The sequence below is a fragment of the Nerophis lumbriciformis genome, linkage group LG01 (assembly GCF_033978685.3).
Source record: "Nerophis lumbriciformis linkage group LG01, RoL_Nlum_v2.1, whole genome shotgun sequence".
NCBI lineage: Eukaryota > Metazoa > Chordata > Actinopteri > Syngnathiformes > Syngnathidae > Nerophis > Nerophis lumbriciformis.
In genome coordinates this window covers 49,582,988-49,602,603 of record NC_084548.2, presented here as the reverse complement: position 1 = coordinate 49,602,603, position 19,616 = coordinate 49,582,988, and the positions used below count along the sequence as shown (strand labels likewise).

At 40.6% G+C, this 19,616-nt stretch overlaps 1 protein-coding gene across 3 annotated transcripts in view; it reads left to right on the top strand.

Moving 5' to 3' along the window:
* The window catches only part of fkbpl (FKBP prolyl isomerase like), a 66,302-nt gene extending 47,058 nt beyond the window's left edge, over nucleotides 1-19,244 (top strand). The window contains exons 1-5 of one of the 3 annotated variants that reach the window (XM_072913855.1): nucleotides 13,552-13,664; nucleotides 13,938-14,096; nucleotides 14,343-14,608; nucleotides 18,141-18,585; nucleotides 19,027-19,244. In XM_072913855.1, coding sequence (XP_072769956.1) covers nucleotides 13,958-14,096; nucleotides 14,343-14,608; nucleotides 18,141-18,585; nucleotides 19,027-19,106 — 930 coding nt within the window. In that variant the 5' untranslated portion in view covers nucleotides 13,552-13,664; nucleotides 13,938-13,957 and the 3' untranslated portion in view covers nucleotides 19,107-19,244. Of the gene's footprint in view, nucleotides 1-12,053; nucleotides 12,101-13,551; nucleotides 13,665-13,937; nucleotides 14,097-14,342; nucleotides 14,609-18,140 lie in introns of those variants that run through there. The other 2 variants (XM_061985530.2, XM_061985539.2) reach the window with 2 other exon arrangements.
* Nucleotides 19,245-19,616: the final 372 nt, after the last annotated feature.

The window sequence follows — 19,616 nt, the reverse complement described above, 5'->3', positions numbered from 1 at the left end:
TCAATCAAACCGGCGGCCCTGATGTTCATCAATACTTAAGTAGGGTTGTACGGTTTGCCGGTATTAGTATAGTACCGCGATACTAATGAATCATATTCAGTACTATACCGCCTCTAAAAAGTACCGGTCCCTCACCCCTCCACCCCTCCGTCATCGTCACGTCGTGTCATTGCTGGTTTACAAGCAGACGAGCATGTTCGCCAGCCTTTGTCGGAAAGAGGAGAACAGACGCATTTTGGCTTAGAAAACTAAAGATAAAGGTGAAGTTATAACACTGAAACACCCTCAGGAAGAGGTGCTTTAAGACATCCAGCCGCAGTCAGCAGCGTTTTAGCTACTTCTAAATCACTAATCCTCGCCTCCGTGGAGACAAATAAAGTACGTTTCTTACAAGTATCATCCCTGCAGGACGAGGAATAGCTAAACATGCTTCACCAGCATCAAAATGTAAACAAACGCCATTGGTGGATCTACACCTAACATCCACTGTAATGATACCAAGTACAAGACCGATACTACTATGATTACATCAATCAATCAATCAATGTTTATTTATATAGCCCTAAATCACAAAAGTCTCAAAGGGCTGCACAAGCCACAACGACATCCTCGGTACAGAGCTCACATAAGGGACGTCGATGTGAATGTCGCATATGTAGGTAACCCCCCCTCTCTAGGGGAGACCGAAAGCAATGGATGTCGAGTGACATAATATTGTGCTTAGTTCAATATTTTTTAGCATCACTAACTCTTTTTTCATTTAAAAAAAATGTATATTATGTTTATAAACTCAGGAAATCTGTCCCTGGACACATAAGGACTTTGAATATGACCAATGTAAGATTCTGTAACGACTTGGTATCGGATCGATACCTAAAGTTGTGGTATCATCCAAAACTAATGTAAAGTATCCAAACAACAGAAAAATAAGTGATTATTACATTTTAACAGAAGTGTAGACAGAACATACCAAAGACTATAAAAATGGGACCCATTACCTTCTGCTTGGCACTCAGCAAAAAGGGTTGGAATGGGGGGTTAAATCACCAAAAATGATTCCCGGGCGCGGCACCGCTGCTGCTCACTGCTCCCCTCACCTCTCAGGTGGTGAACAAGGGGATGGGTCAAATGCAGAGGACACATTTCACCACACCTAATGTGTGTGTGACAATCATTGGTACTTTAACTTTAACTTTAACATGTTAAAAGAGAAAGTAAGTAGTTAACAGAAAATGAACAAGTAGATTAATAATTAATTTTCTACCACTTGTCCTTAATAATTTTGACAAAATAACAGAATGGAAAATGACACAATATGTTACTGCATATGTCAGCAGACTAATTAGGAGCCTTTGTTTGTTTACTTACGACTAAAAGACAAGTTGTCTAGTATGTTCACTATTTTATTTAAGGACAAAATTGTTCTTCGATTGCAATAAGAAACGTATAATTATGTACCCTAAGATTTTTTGTTAAAATAAAGCTATTAATGCCATTTTTTGTGCTACCCTTTATTTAGAAAAATATTGAAAAGTACCAAAAAGTATCGGAATACATTTTTGGGTCCAGTCTGAAGCTACTGTTTCATTAAGCAACAAAAAATATTTGCACAGTGTAACAGTGACATGATGTCTTTTGAGAAATCCTACAATTTGCCTTATCCAGGCTGCAATTTGAAAGAGATGCCATCTTTGTAATAGGCTTTTGTACCCTCACTGTTAGCAAGAGAAACACATGTTTTCACTGATCCAGCTGATATGATGGGGATGAAAGCACACGACAGAGACATGTCAGCCACCCCCTGTGAACAACATGGCGTGTGTTATAAAACCAATTTAAGTGTCTGTTAAACAATGCTACATACAAGACTAAAATTGTCGAAAAGTAGATTTTATGGCGCGTTAATGCTGTCCCAATTGGCTATATTAGTGCAGAGGCATTGAAGCTAAAAGTTTAACGACTTTTAACTGTAGAAATGAATGTGTTTTTGCGACTTATTATCCAATCCGGCTTTCAAAGCAAGGAACTTCACATGGTTTTGTTGGCCTCAGCTGAGAGGGCGAATAAAAAGCAAAGTAAGGGAAGAAGAAGAGCAGAAAATGGGAACCAGATAATGTGAGACGTCAGTAGCGCTTTAGATTTATACTTTTACCTGCTCCCCTGAGAGCCGCCACACATACACCCTCTCTGAGCAGAACAAAAGAGTAGTGAGAGATGTGAAAAAGTATAGGCATGGCGTCAAAGATCAAACGGTACAAGAGGATTAGCAAGGGAGTTCTATAAAGACGAGGGAGAGACGGAGGAGAGAACAGCAACATCAGCTGGGACATATTTAGACCAAGCTTTTGTAGTCTGTAAGGACTCACATGTACATCTGCCCTCCTTATGTTATACTGTACTCCGATGGGTGGGCTGCCCTTTTCTGACTTTGGCCTCTCATCACGCTGCCTTGTCTGCAGTGTGCACCACTGGTCAGATGCCTGTGTGCTGGAGCACAAATCACTGATTCATGCAGCAGTACCAATGATTACATTGTGTTGATACCTGTGACTGACTACACACATACATGCGCACACACACACACACACACACACACACACACACACACACACACACACACACACACACACATACACATCCATTCATAAAACAATCAACCGCTTGGAAAAGAGCTCTTTGCTGCAATGCAAACCTCCCGCCAAGTTATGTGAAATTCGGCCGACTGATTGATGTTACGACAACGTTAAAAAACAACAAGTTACCTCCTTTCTTGTGTGCATGATTGTAATCTTAGCTCCCCTGGTCTCATAATGTGGTAGTACACATGAATAGGTTGTATTTATCCAAGCTATCAGCCGGTGGGAAAGTTATCATACCAGCTCCAAATGGAATACAGATACAGCCTCACAGATGTGCTTTGTCTCCCTGAAGACAACCAGCAGCAATCACAGTGTGAAACCGCCAACCGACAGGCGCACACGACAGGTCATGCTCGCAGTGTCAGCTGACAGACCGCCGAGGTGTGAACTGTGTTTCTTAGATTGCCGAGACAGATAATTAAAACTAATACATTTTGGTACATTTTTGCTACATCTCTTAATCAGTCCCTCCAGAATTCTGCAATGTCGTGATCACGCCAAGTCACGCAAATTCTACCATTCCTGCGAATTATGCACAGCGTTGCAATTTTGTTCAATGCCTACAACTTCCTTGCACATTTTGGCAAATTTAACACAGCACTCAAAAGTGCACGTCAAATCAAAACATATGTTTGTTTCGGGTGTAGACGAAGCAAGAACAGCAATCTTTATTGATCAAACGCACTGTTGTCTCTGTTCTCAATTGTTGATGACTGATGATAACAACCAAACCTAACCCCCCCACACCCCGAATTGTAAATAATGTAAATAATTCAATGTATACACCTTGATGATTATCTTGTGTGATGACTGTATTATGATGATAGTATATATGATAGTATATATCTGTATCATGACTTAAACAAGTTGAAAAACTTATTCGGGTGTTACCATTTAGTGGTCAATTGTACGGAATATGTACTTCACTGTCCAACCTACTAATAAAAGTCTCAATCAATTAATCAATCATTCGTCCTCCCACATAGCTCAGACCAATTTATGGTTCCTGTCTACAGCGAAAAGCCTTCTTGGTAATATAATGTATAACATTATAGCATCCTGACTTCCTAGTTTACATGCATTTATATATTTATGTGCAGCGAAGACGCTACATATTATTTCCCTGTCTTTCATGGACACAGACCTGTTTGTTGACTTTTGTTGGACTGACTGGGTGTGTTATCGCAATAACACTCGACGAAAACGGATATCGAGGATCAAAGCGACTCTTCAGGCTTACATGCACACGCAAAATACATCCAAGGAAAATACACGCCACACACACACACACATGTACCCCACGTCCCACATCCCACGTTTTCGTCGCCTCACCCCCATGGTTTGATGAATAACGGAGCAGTGCCCTGGTGGCTGCAGCTTCGGGCCGAATGCCCACCACCTCTCCCCTTGTTGCAAATCTCGAGTTGTGTGTCGTCACATGTGTATTTGCTTTGCCCATGGTTTTTTTCCTGGTCTCAAACTGAAACCCCCCCGAAAGGAGTTTGGTTTGGGACTTGTTTTTTTTCCCCTTCCTCCTCACCCCATGTTTTGCTTTTTTCCCACCTTTACGTGGGCACCGTCATTGTGGCGACCCATTAGTGTTCCTGCTCTGTCTACCCTGTAAAATGTTTGTCTGATCTTGAACGGGTTTGTATTGAAAATGTAATTTTGTTCTACTTTTTAAGTGCAATGACAATAATGTTCCATTCCATTCCATATTTACTCTTTATGTATCCAGGGTAGGGCAGCACAGTGGAAGAGGGGTTAGTGCATCTGCCTCACAATACGAAGGTACTGAGTAGCCTTGGGTTCAATCCCGGGCTCGGGATCTTTCTGTGTGGAGTTTGCATGTTCTCCACGTGACTGCGTGGGTTCCCTCCGGGTACTCCGGCTTCCTCCCACCTCCAAAGACATGCACCTGGGGATAAGTTGATTGGCAACACTAAATTGGCCCTAGTGTGTGAATGTGAGTGTGAATGTTGTCTGTCTATCTGTGTTGGCCCTGCGATGAGGTGGCGACTTGTCCAGGGTGTACGCCGCCTTCCGCCCGATTGTAGCTGAGATAGGCTCCAGCGCCTCCCGCGACCCCAAAAGGGAATAAGCGGTAGAAAATGGATGGATGGGTATCCAGGGTAAGCCAATTATCAACATATTTTCACTTGCAACATGGACCTCGCAAAGAGGCATCATTTGCATGAAAGAGTTGTTGAAGTGTGATGATGATCTCTCATTGCCTCTCATTTACCAACAAAAATGACCACTATAGATCACTCCCAAGAATTCACAAATGCTCTTAATGTGTGGGCGTAAATGTGCTGGAACATAAATTAATGTTTAAGATGGACATGTCTGCAACTTGTGGATCACAGACCACTCAGTGGACAAAAAGGAAGACATTGGTGGTGTTTCTTTTTGAAATTATTGTTATTATTACTATTACTAGTTATCAGAATCAGAATGGTTATAATGAATTAAGACTGTACAGTAATTTGACAATGCGCTTTTATTATCGTTGTATTGCTTTTATCATCTACTGTCTACTTTTAAGTATTTTAAGCAAAACATCAGTACAAAATTTGTTTTCTAATTTTTGTTGCAATTCTGTGCTTTTCGAGGTTAAGGTTACACTTAAAACATTGATGATAAATTCATAAAATTAAAAGTTGATTCAATGGCTTTGAAAATAAAAGTCTCAGAAAATCGAAACTTTTGTCACACCTCTCTGAAAAAGCTGCCTCGAATTCAAGCATTTTGGAATGAAACAATCACACAGAAAAACGTGAAATTGTTAAGGGGCTTCAATCTAAAATGTGTTACGTTTCTTTATACGCTAAAAGTCAATTCATCCATTTAATCCGGCTGAGGCAACAGGGTGTCTGGATAAGGTTGGAGACAGTCATATAAGTCACATGTACTTATATCTCTGTCAGGCAGAACCACAGCACATAAAGTTCATTGTCCATCTGGAACAAAACAGAGTCTCCTAATTGCTCGCAATGCCCAGGCAGGGAAACGCTGGAGCACATCTTGATCTGCTGTCCATTAACTCTTGGGCAGAGTCGGTACATCTGTGACACAACCAGGTTTTGAAACCCATCGCAGACACCATCAGCGGGGTAATCAGCAAGATCAGAACGGTCTCGCACCACCACCATCCAGGCCATCGTCTTCGTGAAGGCTGGCGAACAGCTTCATACCACTGCAGGAGCCAGAAACGTAGCATCTGTGAAGAATTGGCAGCTGTCTATCGACTTGGAGAAAAAAATTAGGTATTGTTATACTACTCTGAGGTCAGACATTCTCCTCTTTCAGAGAAGACAAAAAACATGACACTGTTGGACCGTCTATACAAGGCCAATGAAAGAAAGAAGAACAAATATAGGGAGCTGGTCATCGACTACCGCAAGCGAGACTGGAAGGCTAAGTCAGAATGGGTGCAGAGGGTTTATGGGGCAGTCACTCCATAAAACTTTAAATGCACTTGGCATTACCGGGGTGGAGAGAAGAAGAGGAATCATGAACATTAGGGAGGAAGCAGAGAAAGTCTCGAGATGGCTCTGAAATAGGAGATGAGCTCCTTGGAGAGCAGCAAAAGCCATTTGAACAACAGTTAGGTCTGATCAACCTTTGGTTTAGGTTGCTTGTGCGACGTATCTGATGTTCCATCCATCCATTTTCTACCGCTTGTCCCTTACGGGGTCTCGGGGCGTGCTGGAGCCTATCTCAGCTGCATTCGGGCGGAAGGCGAGGTACACCCTGGACAAGTCGCCACCTCATCGCAGGGCCAACACAGATAGACAGACAACATTCACACTCACATTCACACACTAGGGCCAATTTAGTGTTGCCAATCAACCTATCCCCAGGTGCATGTCTTTGGTGGTGGGAGGAAGCCGGAGTACCCAGAGAGAACCCACGCAGTCAATGGGAGAACATGCAAACTCCACACAGAAAGATCCCGAGCCCAGAATCTAACCCAGGACTTTCGTATGTGAAGCACATGCACTAACCCCTGTAACACCGTGCTGCCGATGTTGAAAGACCAACAACATCCAAGGATCACAGATGATGTGTTCTGGAGCATTAATATAATTAATAGTTTGGTAGTATCTGTATTACCATTATTATATATTATTTTTACACAAATTTGGTCTCCCTTTTATAAATGTCTATCTTCTCTGCAGTTCAGTAAACAAAAAACTCAACATATTACAATAACAATACATTGCAAGAAACCCCCTTTAAAAAAAAATATGAGTAAAGCCTCCAACATGAGATGAAAATTAGGCATTAATCAGAAACTTCTTTAGCCAAATAAAGAATCTGTTGAAAGGACTAGTTGGTACAATCCCTGGAGACTCTGCATGGCAGGGGTGTGCTCCTCCCTGACCGCGCAGGGATACTAATGTGGTGTTTTGTGTGAATATGTTGCAGGTGTGTTAAGATAAGGTGGTAGTAGTGTGCACCAGCAGAAGTAGCTCGGATGCTCTGGTATGGTCACAAGTGAGAGTGTTCAAGGAGAAGCATATCCAGATGTGCACTTGATGGCATGTATGCATGCGTGCGGAGGCCTAATGGCCCACAGTGACTCTCTCTGTGATCACAAAACGCACACGCCGCTGGAAAAGAACACTTGAAAGCGGTGTCTTAAAAAAGTCCTCAGGCCCCCTCACAGCAAGACCTCATTACACTGTGTGCACTTATTAAAGCGGTCCCCAGATTCGCCCTCTGCCACCGATAGCCATCTCCTCCCCTCAGCGGGTTCTTACTCAGGCTGTGCAGGTCCGACTGTCTAAGTGGCCCCCAGAGAAACAACATAATTGAGTTAAGGACCCTGCTTATGCTCCAGATAAAACTAATTTACCGTAACTTCATGGAAGATCCCTTATGTTGCCGATGGGCACAGACATATTAACTTGCTTTCATCAAGTGTGTACTGTTCAGTAACTGTAAAGCATGCCACTTTTTCTGAAAAAGTGTGTAATAAGAATTGACATGGTCACAATCAAGGGCCAAGGCGCAATGAAATTTCTTTCATTCAAGTATTATAAGCGCACCCATGTGAAATATTTGCTGACACATGATCCCCGCAATAAAGATATTCAAGTTTTGACTTCTTTATTCCTCAATAAATGTTTTATTTGGATCAATAAAACTGCAGGAATGTGAAATGAAATAAAACTTCTCTCAAGTAATCGATGCCAAGTAAATAAAAAGCATATGCATATGTTTTGTCACAAGGATTTAGTAGGAAATCATACGAAAAGTATATTACGTTTGAATTGGAGAAACTTTCCTGACACATCACTGGCCCTTGAGCTCAGTGCAAACCCCTGCAGCTCATTTGTATAACTTTCCATGATGATAAATTGGGAGACAGCGCTCATATCAACATCCAATAAAATAATGTTAAAATTATAGCAATTACAATTACAATTATAGTCCTGTATAAGTGTGTTGCAATAGTTGAAAACATTTCGAACGATGAAAACAAATTGACAAAAACAAGAAAAAGAAAAAAATTGCAAGTACAAATTGTGAGTTGCCTCCATTCTCTTTCACATATGTGCTTAAACAGGGGTCCTCAATGTTTTTCAGGCCAAGGACCCCCACACTGATGGAAAGACCCCGTACTTATATATCGAGTAAAATTGTGTTTTAAATTAAACTGGTCCTAAAGTTACCTTGTTATTGTACATTACTAAAGTATTCAAATAATTAAGTACAGCGCTGACAACTAACACCATAATTATTAGCTTATTATTAGCAATTAGAGCACTCATTGTCAGCTTTCTTAAATGTTTACATAACGATCCAAATATAATTATGTATTCATGTTTTTATCTAAAACCTACAAGGTACAGTGGGTAGGGTGGTCATGCCACTGGCATGTATAAACTTCACTACAGTGTATTGAATCAATCATAATGTATATTTATAGACATTTAAATTTGTGGGGGAAAAAGGGGGAATATAAAAAAAATACATTTAAAATGAAATACAAAATTTCACATACCCACAGGGGGTTTTGAACCCCTCTTGAAGATCTATTTGCTAGAAGAATTAGGAAGAGGTTTAAACAAGTTGAATTATACCCTTTTATCACTATAATCAACATGTTATCAGTCAAACAACAATAAAACCTAGTTTAGCTGACAATTCCAAAAACAGATTAATTGATGTATCAATAATAGAATAGAAAAAAGTTAAATACTATCATAAACATTATACATAATACATGCTATAATAATATGTGTATTACATGTGTATTAACGCGTGGCGCAGTTGGGAGAGTGGCCGTGCCAGCAACCTGAGGGTTCCTGGTTCAATCCCCACCTTCTACCAACCTCGTCACGTCCATTGTGTCCTTAAGCAAGACACTTCACCCTTGCTCCTGATGGGTCGTGGTTGGGGTCTTGCATGGCAGCTCCCGCCATCAGTGTGTGAATGTGTGTGTGAATGGGTGAATGTGGAAATAGAGTCAAAGCGCTTTGAGTACCTTGAAGGTAGAAAAGCGCTATACAAGTATAACCCATTTTACCTTTTTTTTTTTTTTACATCTTGTATGTATTTTAGAGATATGGAGCCTATTTAGGTGGTCTGAATCCTCCCTTAAGTATTCTTAAGCACCTTCTAAAATATGAGTTTGGATAAACAATAATTCATTTTCACCTAAATATGATCATAACCCTGCCCTTCACTTTACTTCCGTTTGTTCTTGTACTGCATTTAAGAAAACAGACTGACATAATTATAGCCTAATAAATAATGTCTCTGTCTGTATTAGCTGTAAGTCAAATGTAGTGCTGGCGTGCTCTGTTTGCTCACATCCTGTGCATCTTTTGAGGGCTAGATATGCCTCCCCTCTCTTTAAAGCCTGACGTAGTGATGCCTTTGGCCATCTTTAGAACATCACATCTCTACTTGATACTGAATGTATACTTGAGCAAATCATGTTTCAAATCAGATTTCTCCTACTCGTGTCGTAAACGTCCCCTAAGATCATTGTAAACAAACATGGCTCCAATCCTTCTGCACTGTTTCAGAGGAAGATATTTGTTGTTGTGCTTCAACACATCAAACCTTATCAGCCACCTGAAACGCCATCATCTCTACGACAAAGTTTTAAAAGTCTATATAGACGCCTACGCTGCTAAAGAAGCTTCCCCAAGGCCAGGTGCAAACTACATGTGTTTTTTTTCTACATTTTAAACACTTCCTTGTGGTCTACATAACATGTAATGGTGGTTTGCATAGATTATGTTTTGCAGACAATCTTCAAGCCACTTTTTTACCGTCTCTTCAGGATGCGCCGTTTTGTGGGTGATCCTATTTACGTGCCTCCACTTCGACTGCGTCTTCTCCCTGTCAGCTATGTTGTAGTTTTTAGCACATTAATAACGAGGTTAGGTTGATTGGCAACACTAAATTGGCCCTAGTGTGTGAATGTGAGTGTGAATGTTGTCTGTGTTGGCCCTGCGATGAGGTGGCGACTTGTCCAGGGTGTACACCGCCTTCCGCCCGATTGCAGCTGAGATTGGCTCCAGCACCCCCCGCGACCCCGAAAGGGACAAGCGGTAGAGAATGGATGGATAACAAGGCTACTGACAGATAAAAGTTAGAACTATAATCTACGTTGTATTAGAAATGGCAACAGGGGAGGATGCATGTGCATGTACGAGCCAGTCTGTCCCATAACTAGAGGATGGAGAAAATTTTTTATAACTTATCAACTACAAAATTGGACGACAGTGGCAGATTTTTGCAAAGTTATTCATGTAAAACTTTACCATATTTGGAGAAATCCACTGATGGGGAAAACGTCCAAATGGCTCATTCGGAGGAAGTTTGAAATAAGGCAATATTGTTCAATAAATATCAACACCATGCGTCCATGGTGTGATTTCAAACTTTTAGGAGGTATGTAGATCCCAAATACACAAAAACAGGTACCAATACTTAAAAAAAAGTTGGCTGTGCGTGCAAAGTCCACTTTAAATAAAACACTAAGAAATCACATAAGTGGTTACAGCCTTTGCTCAATACTTTGTTAATTCACCTTTTGCAGCAATTACAGCCTCAACTCTTTTTGAATACGATGCCAAAAGCTTTGCATACCTATTTTTGGGCAGTTCTGCCCATTCCTCTGTGCAGCACCTCTCAAGTTCCATCAGGTTGGATAGGTTGGTGCACAGTTATTTTCAGATCTCTATAGATATGTTCAATGGGATTAAAAGTCTGGGCCGGGCCACTCAAGGACATGTACAGAGTTGTCCTGTCGCCATTCCTTTGATATCTTGGCTGTGTTGCTTGGGGTCGTTGTCCGGCTGAAAGATGAACCGTCGCCCCAGTCTGAGTTCATAAGTGTTCGAGAGCTGGTTTTCATCCAGGATGTCTCTGTACATTGCTGCATTTATCTTTCCCTCTATCCTGACTTGTCTCCCAGTTCCTGCCGCTCAAAAACATCCCCACAGCATGATGCCACCACCATGCTTCACTGTAAGAATGGTATTGGCCTGGTGATGAGCGGTGCCTGGTTTCCTCTAAACACGATCTCTGGCATTCACGCCAAATATTTCAATCTTTGTCTCATCAGACCAGACTCGTTGCCTATGAGTCTTTCAGGTGCATTTTGGCAAATTCTAGGCAGGCTGCCATGTGCTTTTTTTACCAAAGAATAGCTTCTGCCTGGCCACTCTATCATACTTGTCTGATTGGTTGTCCTTCTGGAAGGTTATCCTCTCCCAACAGAGAAATGCTGTAGTTCTGACAAAGTGACCTTTAGGTTCTTGGTCACTTCCTTTAATAGGGCATTTCTCCCGCAATCACTTAGTTTAGAAGACTGGCCAGCTCTACGTGGTTTCAAACTTCTTTCATTCACGGATGATGGAGGCCACTGTGCTCATTGGGACCTTCAAGGCAGCAGATATTTTTCTGTACCCTTCCCCAGATTTGTGCCTTGAAACAATCCTGACTCTGAGGCCTACAGACAATTCCTTCGACTCCATGCTTTGTTTGTTCTCAGTCATGCACTGTCAAGTGTGGGACCTTATATATAGACAGATGTGTGCCTTGCCAAATCATGTCCGATCAACTGTATTTAACACAGCTAGACTCCAGTTAAGCTGTAGGAACATCTCTAGGCTGGTCAGTTGAAACAGGATGCACCTGAGCTCACTTTTGAGCTTTATGGCAAAGGTTGTGATTTCTTAGTTTTTTATTTGTAATACATTTGCAAAGATCTCTAAAAAATGTTTTCACATTGCCACTATGGGGTATTGTCTGTAGGATTTTGAGGACACACCAAAATGTGGAAGTGAAGCACTTTGAATACATTCCGGATGTACTGTAGCTCCTTTCAGCTTCCGCCTTAACACTTCAGTTGTAAAGCTTAGTCTGTTGTCTGTGTTTCAGAATCTCACAATAAACTACAAGCAGCCTCTGGAGAATAAATGGTTAAGGTGCGTCACACACAGACACACATAAACATACATGCACACGCACGCAAACACACGCTCACACACACACACTTAGTGGTGTTCATTAAGGCATAAACACCATGTAGTGTGGGCCAATCTGTTTATGCGTGAGCCTCAACTTGGCCTGTGTTTGCAGCATGTGTGTGTGTGTTAGAACGTGTGACAGAGTGATTACAGACAAGCCAACTGCCGCTTTCATGAGCAAAAAAAACCAACAACAGCCAGTCCAAATTGGTGTTTTTATTAGGAGAGTAAAATTGTTATTGTCTTGTAAAAAAGCAAGTATGTCAGCTGAATAATTTCGCTATAGGAAAATTGATTGATGGCATTTGTAGTTACAGTACATTTGCAGTTACGAGATAGTAATTTTTCCCTCTCTGAATTCCACCTGTCTCTATATCTTATTCAGCTGTCATACAGTGTTTTTTGGCAAACGATTTGTATGAATTACCTCTGCTACTAAAACATGCATGCTTTTAATTAGCTTATGCATGCAATTACCTTGGTTTTGCAAGTTTACGGCATTTTCTCAAATAGTCCCATAGAATAGGATCGATTGTATCTCGGGGTCTGTTTCGCTGTCACACACACACACACCACACACATGCAGAAACACAAACACACACCTTAGAGGTATTCTTTTCATAGTTTCCAGTACTCGGAAGATAAAGCCCAAACTCACACTGACAGCACAGATTAACACACAGGTCTTAAACATGAGTGGTCCCGGTCAAAGGTCAATAAACACTCACACTGAGTGTGTGTGTCAGCGTGATGCTCTGTACGCTAAACTGATTTGTGTTCAGTGATGTATTGTAGCAAGCTGTAGTAGGAGCTGTAGGCTGCTACTTGTATTTGGTAACTAAATATTAATTAAATGTATCCTAGCAGCCACAACAGACACTGTCAGTATCACCTGTTATCATCCATTGCACCGGTCGCCCAGGGGGAGGGGGGTCCCCACATCTGCGGTCCCCTCCAAGGTTTCTCATTGTATCCCATTGGGTTGAGTTTTTTCTTGCCCTGATGTGGGATCTGAGTCGAGGATGTCTTTGTGGCTTGTGCAGCCCTTTCAGACACTTGTGATTTTGGGCTATATAAATAAACTTTGATTGAGTGATTTATTTATTGATTGATCATATTCCTCAACAACATTCGCAATAATGTTTTGATTTTGTTAGCTTCCAAATAAGTTAGAAATTAACTTACTGACGTGCAACAACTACCCTTTTTTTATGTTTTTTTCTCTATGTTCTTCCTTGTGTTTTAGTACAATACCCTAGTTATTCTGGTGTTTGCTGTCACCTGCTGGAAAAAGAAGAGCATTACACTATGACGACCTTAACTTGTACACAGCATGCTGTCTGTACAAACAGGACTGCAGTCTATTTCTCGTCTTTAAGTGGCAGTATTGTGCGGTAATAGCAGCCACCAGGAAGAAGCAGCGAAGAAGAAGTAACAACCACAGAAGAAGAAAATCCGCAGCTGTAGTCTATCGCCGGTTGATGGGATAGCTGATATTGAACAAATATATCTGTTGAATTGGGTAAAGACATTTATTCATTATGAGCTACTTTTAACTGCCCGCTTTTATATATTTTTTGAAAAATTCTGCTTGTTTTATAGTTGAGAAAACCCAACAAAAATGGTGTTGCTTCAATGCACGCTCTCTCTCTCGAAACAGGACATTATCTTCTTAATGATGTGCTAATCGCCAACAAAATACATATTTTGGATTGATAACCACATACCAGGGTTATTTATAGCCATGCAAAGAAACACTAAGAATTACGCTTTTTTTTTTTTTTTACTTTTATAGTATATCTTCTGAATGAGGAGATGGATGTAGCAGATGGTGATGATCAAGATGGCGTTGCGAACACCTGCTGGGTGTCAGTGTGTCCCAAAGGCCTTTGGATGGTCCAGAAGAAGCAAACCCAGCCTGGAAGTCAACAGAAAGTTTGTAATCCTGGAAAAGGTGCTTGCATGATGTTGTTCTGTTCTGATTTCTCCAAGGTTTCTCATAGTCATTCACATCGACGTCCCACTGGGGTGAGTTTTTCCTTGTCCTTATGTGGGCTCTGTACCGAGGATGTCGTTGTGGCTTGTGCAGCCCTTTGAGACACTTGTGATTTAGGGCTATATAAACAAACATTGATTGATTGATGATTGATTTACACCTGATATGCTGTTTTTTAACCCCCTGTGTTGTTGTCTGTTCTAGTGTTGTTTTCTGGCTACAAACCGAGAACAGGCTCACTCTGCCGTGTTCGTGTGCGCCTCAAAGCGGACATGGATGATGCGAGACATTTGGTAAAAGGAGATGAGCCCAATCAAGGAGACCGACTTGATGCTGCAGATTCCCCAAGGTGTCAGGACTCAGTGCTGCAGGTCATGCTAGGTGACTGGACCACACTGCGACTTGGGGAAGGTCATTGTGATGTCACAGAAGCCTGCGTGGAGAGCATGAACGCTGGGGAGACATGTGAGGTATGAATTTTAAAAAAAACACTTCCATGCTGCACTGTAATCACCAAGGGAAGCCACGACATTGACGTCAGTTTGAAATAATATTTGCCATGTCCACACGAACATTGATACTTAATAAACGCATACTTATCTCTGCGTTTAGGCGTCTTGTCCACACGTAAATGCATACTTTTCTCCTTTTTATAAGGCACACACAAAACTCTCTCCTCAGCGTTTGCGCGTACACAGCTCAAACGGAGACTTGTAATTAGGGCTGCAACAACTAATCGTTTATAAAAAATAGTTGGTGATTAATTTAGTCATCGATCTATGCTATGCGCATATATTTATAAACTGCAACGTTTACAAACAGCTGAGAAACAATAATCAAAGAAAGTACAAAAACAGTACAAAACAGCGCCAGGGGTGCGCTGAGGCTATGTCTCATGAGGTGGCAGTAAGCCAGTCAATGATGTGTCATGTGCAGCTCACGTGACGACAAGGAGATTTTTTTAAGGAAGCGAAACAGCAACTGTTGTGTATTAACTTTCAGAGTGTTTAGAACTTCTTGGAGAGTGCATTTTCTGTGTTGTTTTGAGTCGCAACAGGCATTCATGAGTTCAGCTTTTTGTGAGTAACGTTAACGTTATCCCTTTGTTGCAACGCAGGGCTGATAATGTGTCTCCGGCACATTTGACTCCGTTTTGAGAGAGAAAACGCACGGTTACCAATTTCGAAATAAACATAACGGACAGAAAAATCTCAGGTTCGTTTCATAATGGATCAATGTAGCCGGGCCGATAAAGCTATATAAATCTATTTAGATTTGAGTGACGCTTTAGTATAACTAAACATTATGAAGGTGCTGGAATATTTCATGCTATTATTCACAACAGAAATGTGTACAATATCTGATCCAGTTCTGATCTGATGAGTTACATTTCTGTGTTATTATTGGTGTGACGTGTGGACAAGTGTAGCCGCGGAAGCCTACTTTGGCAATACATGCCATTACATTGGAGACGAATGGAACATGAAGTCAATCTGCCTTACGACCATGCCACTAGAGGAAAGACATTCAGCATCCAACATTGCAGAATGGTTGGAATAGGTAGTAGACGGGTTTGAAATTCCCCCAAGCAAAATTATTGCTATTGGGCATGACAATGGTGCACTTTATAAAAAAACAAAACATTTTTGCAACATTTTCCTTGTTTTATTTGGCAAGTTGAAAGAACATGGTGCCAGTATGCTGTTTTTTTTTTCAATAAAATACTGGAAAGGATAGAAATGTAGTTTGTCTCTTTTATCCGATTATTAATCGATTAATCGAAGTAATAATCGACAGATTAATCGATTATCAAATTAGTTGTTAGTTGCAGCCCTACTTGTAATCATCTGATGACGTCACGGTTATGCACTGTCATTTCCAAAGCTTAATATATAGTAAACACTGCGTTGCTGGCTTTAAACACAGTAAGATACCTAACTGTATGTTTGACTGTAAACATACTGCTATTTTCACTCTACATTATTAAAAAGATGCATCAAAGTGGGCTTCAATGACAGTCAGCAGGTTTGGATACTTTGTGACATTCCAGCTGATGGGAAAGATTTGACAAAAAATACTTTTTGCTTTGTGTTATAAGAAAGGTGCAACATTACCCCTTGTTTTAATCTTTATTTAACGACAAATCATGAAGTTATTTATTTACGTGTGTTGTTTCCATTTGTGTAAATGTCATGTATAATGCGTATAAAGCGGCTAAAAAAAATATGATGTATTCTTCCTCCTTGTTAGTGTGAACTGATGTTAAAGACAATTTACACTTCATTGCACATGTAATATATTAACATATTGATAATTAAGCGCGTTATAATTCCATGAGAGTTTTGCAGAAGCACACGCACGTCCATGCACTTTAGGCACTTAAACATTGAAGAGGTTCCTTGGCTCCTTGTTAGTGTGCACAGATTATACAAATAATGTTCACTCCACTGCACATGTAATATATAAACATGTTGTAAGTCCATGAGTGTTGGGTTTCAGCAGCGCAGGTGCGTATGCGAGCTTTAAGCACCCAAAAAAAGATTCATAATGTTCCTAGGGCTTTGTGTAAGTGCAGGCTGGTTTTAAAGATAATGCACATGTCATTGTACGTCTAGGATATCAAAATACACATAACAGAGGTGAAATGCCACCAAGTCTGTTTTTGCTGCTTATACAGGCTCTCTGGACAAAGTGTGCATGACAGTAGAAGTATGTTTGCTTGTGGATATAAAGACAGTTTTGAAACTACACTTGTGTGGATGGAGATTGTTTTTACCCTGGATATGCATTTTTCGACGGCCTGCACATCAAAAGTTTGTCACCCCTCTGCTAATAAGGTGGCAGTGAAATCAGGAATGTTCTACAGCACTCTTGTGGAGATTAAGGGATATCACAGACCATAAGCTTATATCTAAATCTATTGAGCACAGCATTAATTTATATGACCCAATCCAAACAACTTTCCCCACTCATGGTATAAATGAACTATAACCAACCAATAAAGTCTACATACTGTCGCACATAACACACATCCAAGTCATTAAACGGTGTGGACATTATAAAACACGTACATATAATTTAAAATTACACATTATAAATCCATTAGAGTGCATGATGGGTAATATATGCAAACACTCCACACTTCCCTATGTTTAGCACATTTTAGCTACTTAATATTCCTAATTGATTACAAAACTTTAAGGAAGTCGTTAGGGAAGTAAACAAGGTAGGAGGTGAACTTTCACATAAGTCACAACGTTCACATATATAAATGTCTTATCATTTATACTTCATATTGCATTGTCGTCACGGTCTGACGTGGAGGGAGGTGTTATTGAAGTTGAAGTAGTTGACGTTATGTGTTGTTGTTCAGTCTGTTATAGCTTGCTTTAATCAATGCAGATTGAAGTGTTGTTTTGGTACAAAATAGTTTTGTTACGTCACAAACTCTGCTAAGTGGCAAACAAGTGTTGTTTTGTGTGTGTGCGTAATGGCCATTATCCTGGAAAAAATGGCTTTATTGCAATTTGTACTGTATTTTTACACGTTTGGCGATCTTCCCTCTTCAATTTGGTATGAATTTAATATGCAGACTTAAAGCATTGACATCGCAGACCATTCGGTACCATTCAAAGAACGTAATATGTAACGTTTCAGAAACCGAAAAAATGCTTGCCATTTGCACTAATATGGAACGAAAAAGCAACCCAAATGCACCCATTAGGTAGCGGTAATTGCCCAAAAGGCTAATGTAATTACAATGTTCTGGGAATGGTTAGCTGGGTTCACTGTAAAATCGGCATTTTTAAATGTGATCAAAGATCACTCTTAGACAGCACACATAAAAATTATTTAAAAAACAACTGAAGTTAGTTAAGTGATTTCGATATCAAATTTAGTTATAGCAGGCTTATCCCTCGCTGCCTTTTATCAGGTTTTGTCACAAATACACAATATGAAAATGTACTATCATTATTCTGATCATTGTGTTGTGCTTCCTAGATACGCCTGACTCCGGTAAATGGAGCTGATATGTTGAACTCTCAGCCTGCGGAGGAAATATGTGCCACAGTGGAGCTCCAAGCTTTCACACCAGGAAAGGAATTCTGGCAGATGCCGCCTGGTGAAAAATGGGAGTGGGCGATGTCCCATAGGGAGAGAGGTGGGGAGAGATTCAGAAGTGGGGATGTGTGGGGAGCAGCAGACAGCTACAGTCGTGCCCTCAAACTGGTCATCGCCCTCCGTGGATGTGAGGTGGACCGAAAAGAGGACGACATAGAAGAAGAAAAGGTCACAAACACTGAAGATGAAACACAACTTCCTACAGTTAATCAGCTCCAAAGCACAAAGGCCGAACTCCACTCAAACTTATCTTTGTGTCAGCTCAAACTGAAGCAGCCAGCGCGTGCCAAGGAAAGTGCCGCTAAGGCCACAAAGCTGCAACCAGGTGGGGCTAAAGCGTGGTATCGACTAGGCCAAGCCTGCCAGATGTTGAATGAGCTGGAGGAAGCCCGAATGGCATTCAGACAACTGCTAAAGCTGCAGCCAGAATCCACAGCTGCAGTGAAAGCGCTTAAAGAAGTTGCGAGTAGAGAAAAGCAGACAAACGCACAATTAGGAAGGAGACTCAGTAAAATGTTTAGCTAGGTGAAATGTCTTATCACGAGTATGACTTTCACATGGTACGGTAATCACACCTTTGTTTTAATTGTGTCAATCACAGATGCTCTGTCTCCTCCAGGTACTCAGTTCTGGCTATAAATACATCTCATAATTTGTTCTAAACACCGCTGACTATAAATAATACAATTGATATAAAAATGCTGCTGCATTGACACGAAGATATAACATTGTTTTTTTGTTGTTTTTATTAAAACAACCTTTTCAGGATCTTATGGAATCTGCAGCTGTACTATGATCTCTGAAGGGGCACTTGCGTTGCAACTTCTTATAGCCCACTTCTTGTGAGTATGTGTAATTACGTGTTTTTATAACATCGCACTTTGTTGATGCTTCTTAGTTGCTGTAATACAGAGACTTTGACGACTGTTTTTGGGTGTTGCTGTGGCACCAAAATAATTAAAAGTAAGAATGTGTGCTTTCAAATGATGAATTTGTTCAAATCAGATTAAGCACATTTGAATTTGGATTAATCAAATGTTTACCTGCTTGCATAGTTTAAATTTACCTTAAAAAAGAGCTCAGTATTTGGACAAAAATGCTATTTTATTGTCCAAATGTCATACAGGAACATTTTTAAATGGTAATTGCAATGCACATTTACTTGCTCCAACTTTTGCAGGTTTTATTTAAAGTCCAGACGAGAGTGTTTTTAAGTGAAATCTAACAGTTTGCTCACCCATCTTTGCACTGACATGCATTTACCTGCTGTATCAGACCATAAAACAAGGAGAATGTGCGCTCTAAGTAAATTGTGATTAATCTGCATGTATACATGAATAACGCGATAAATTTTTG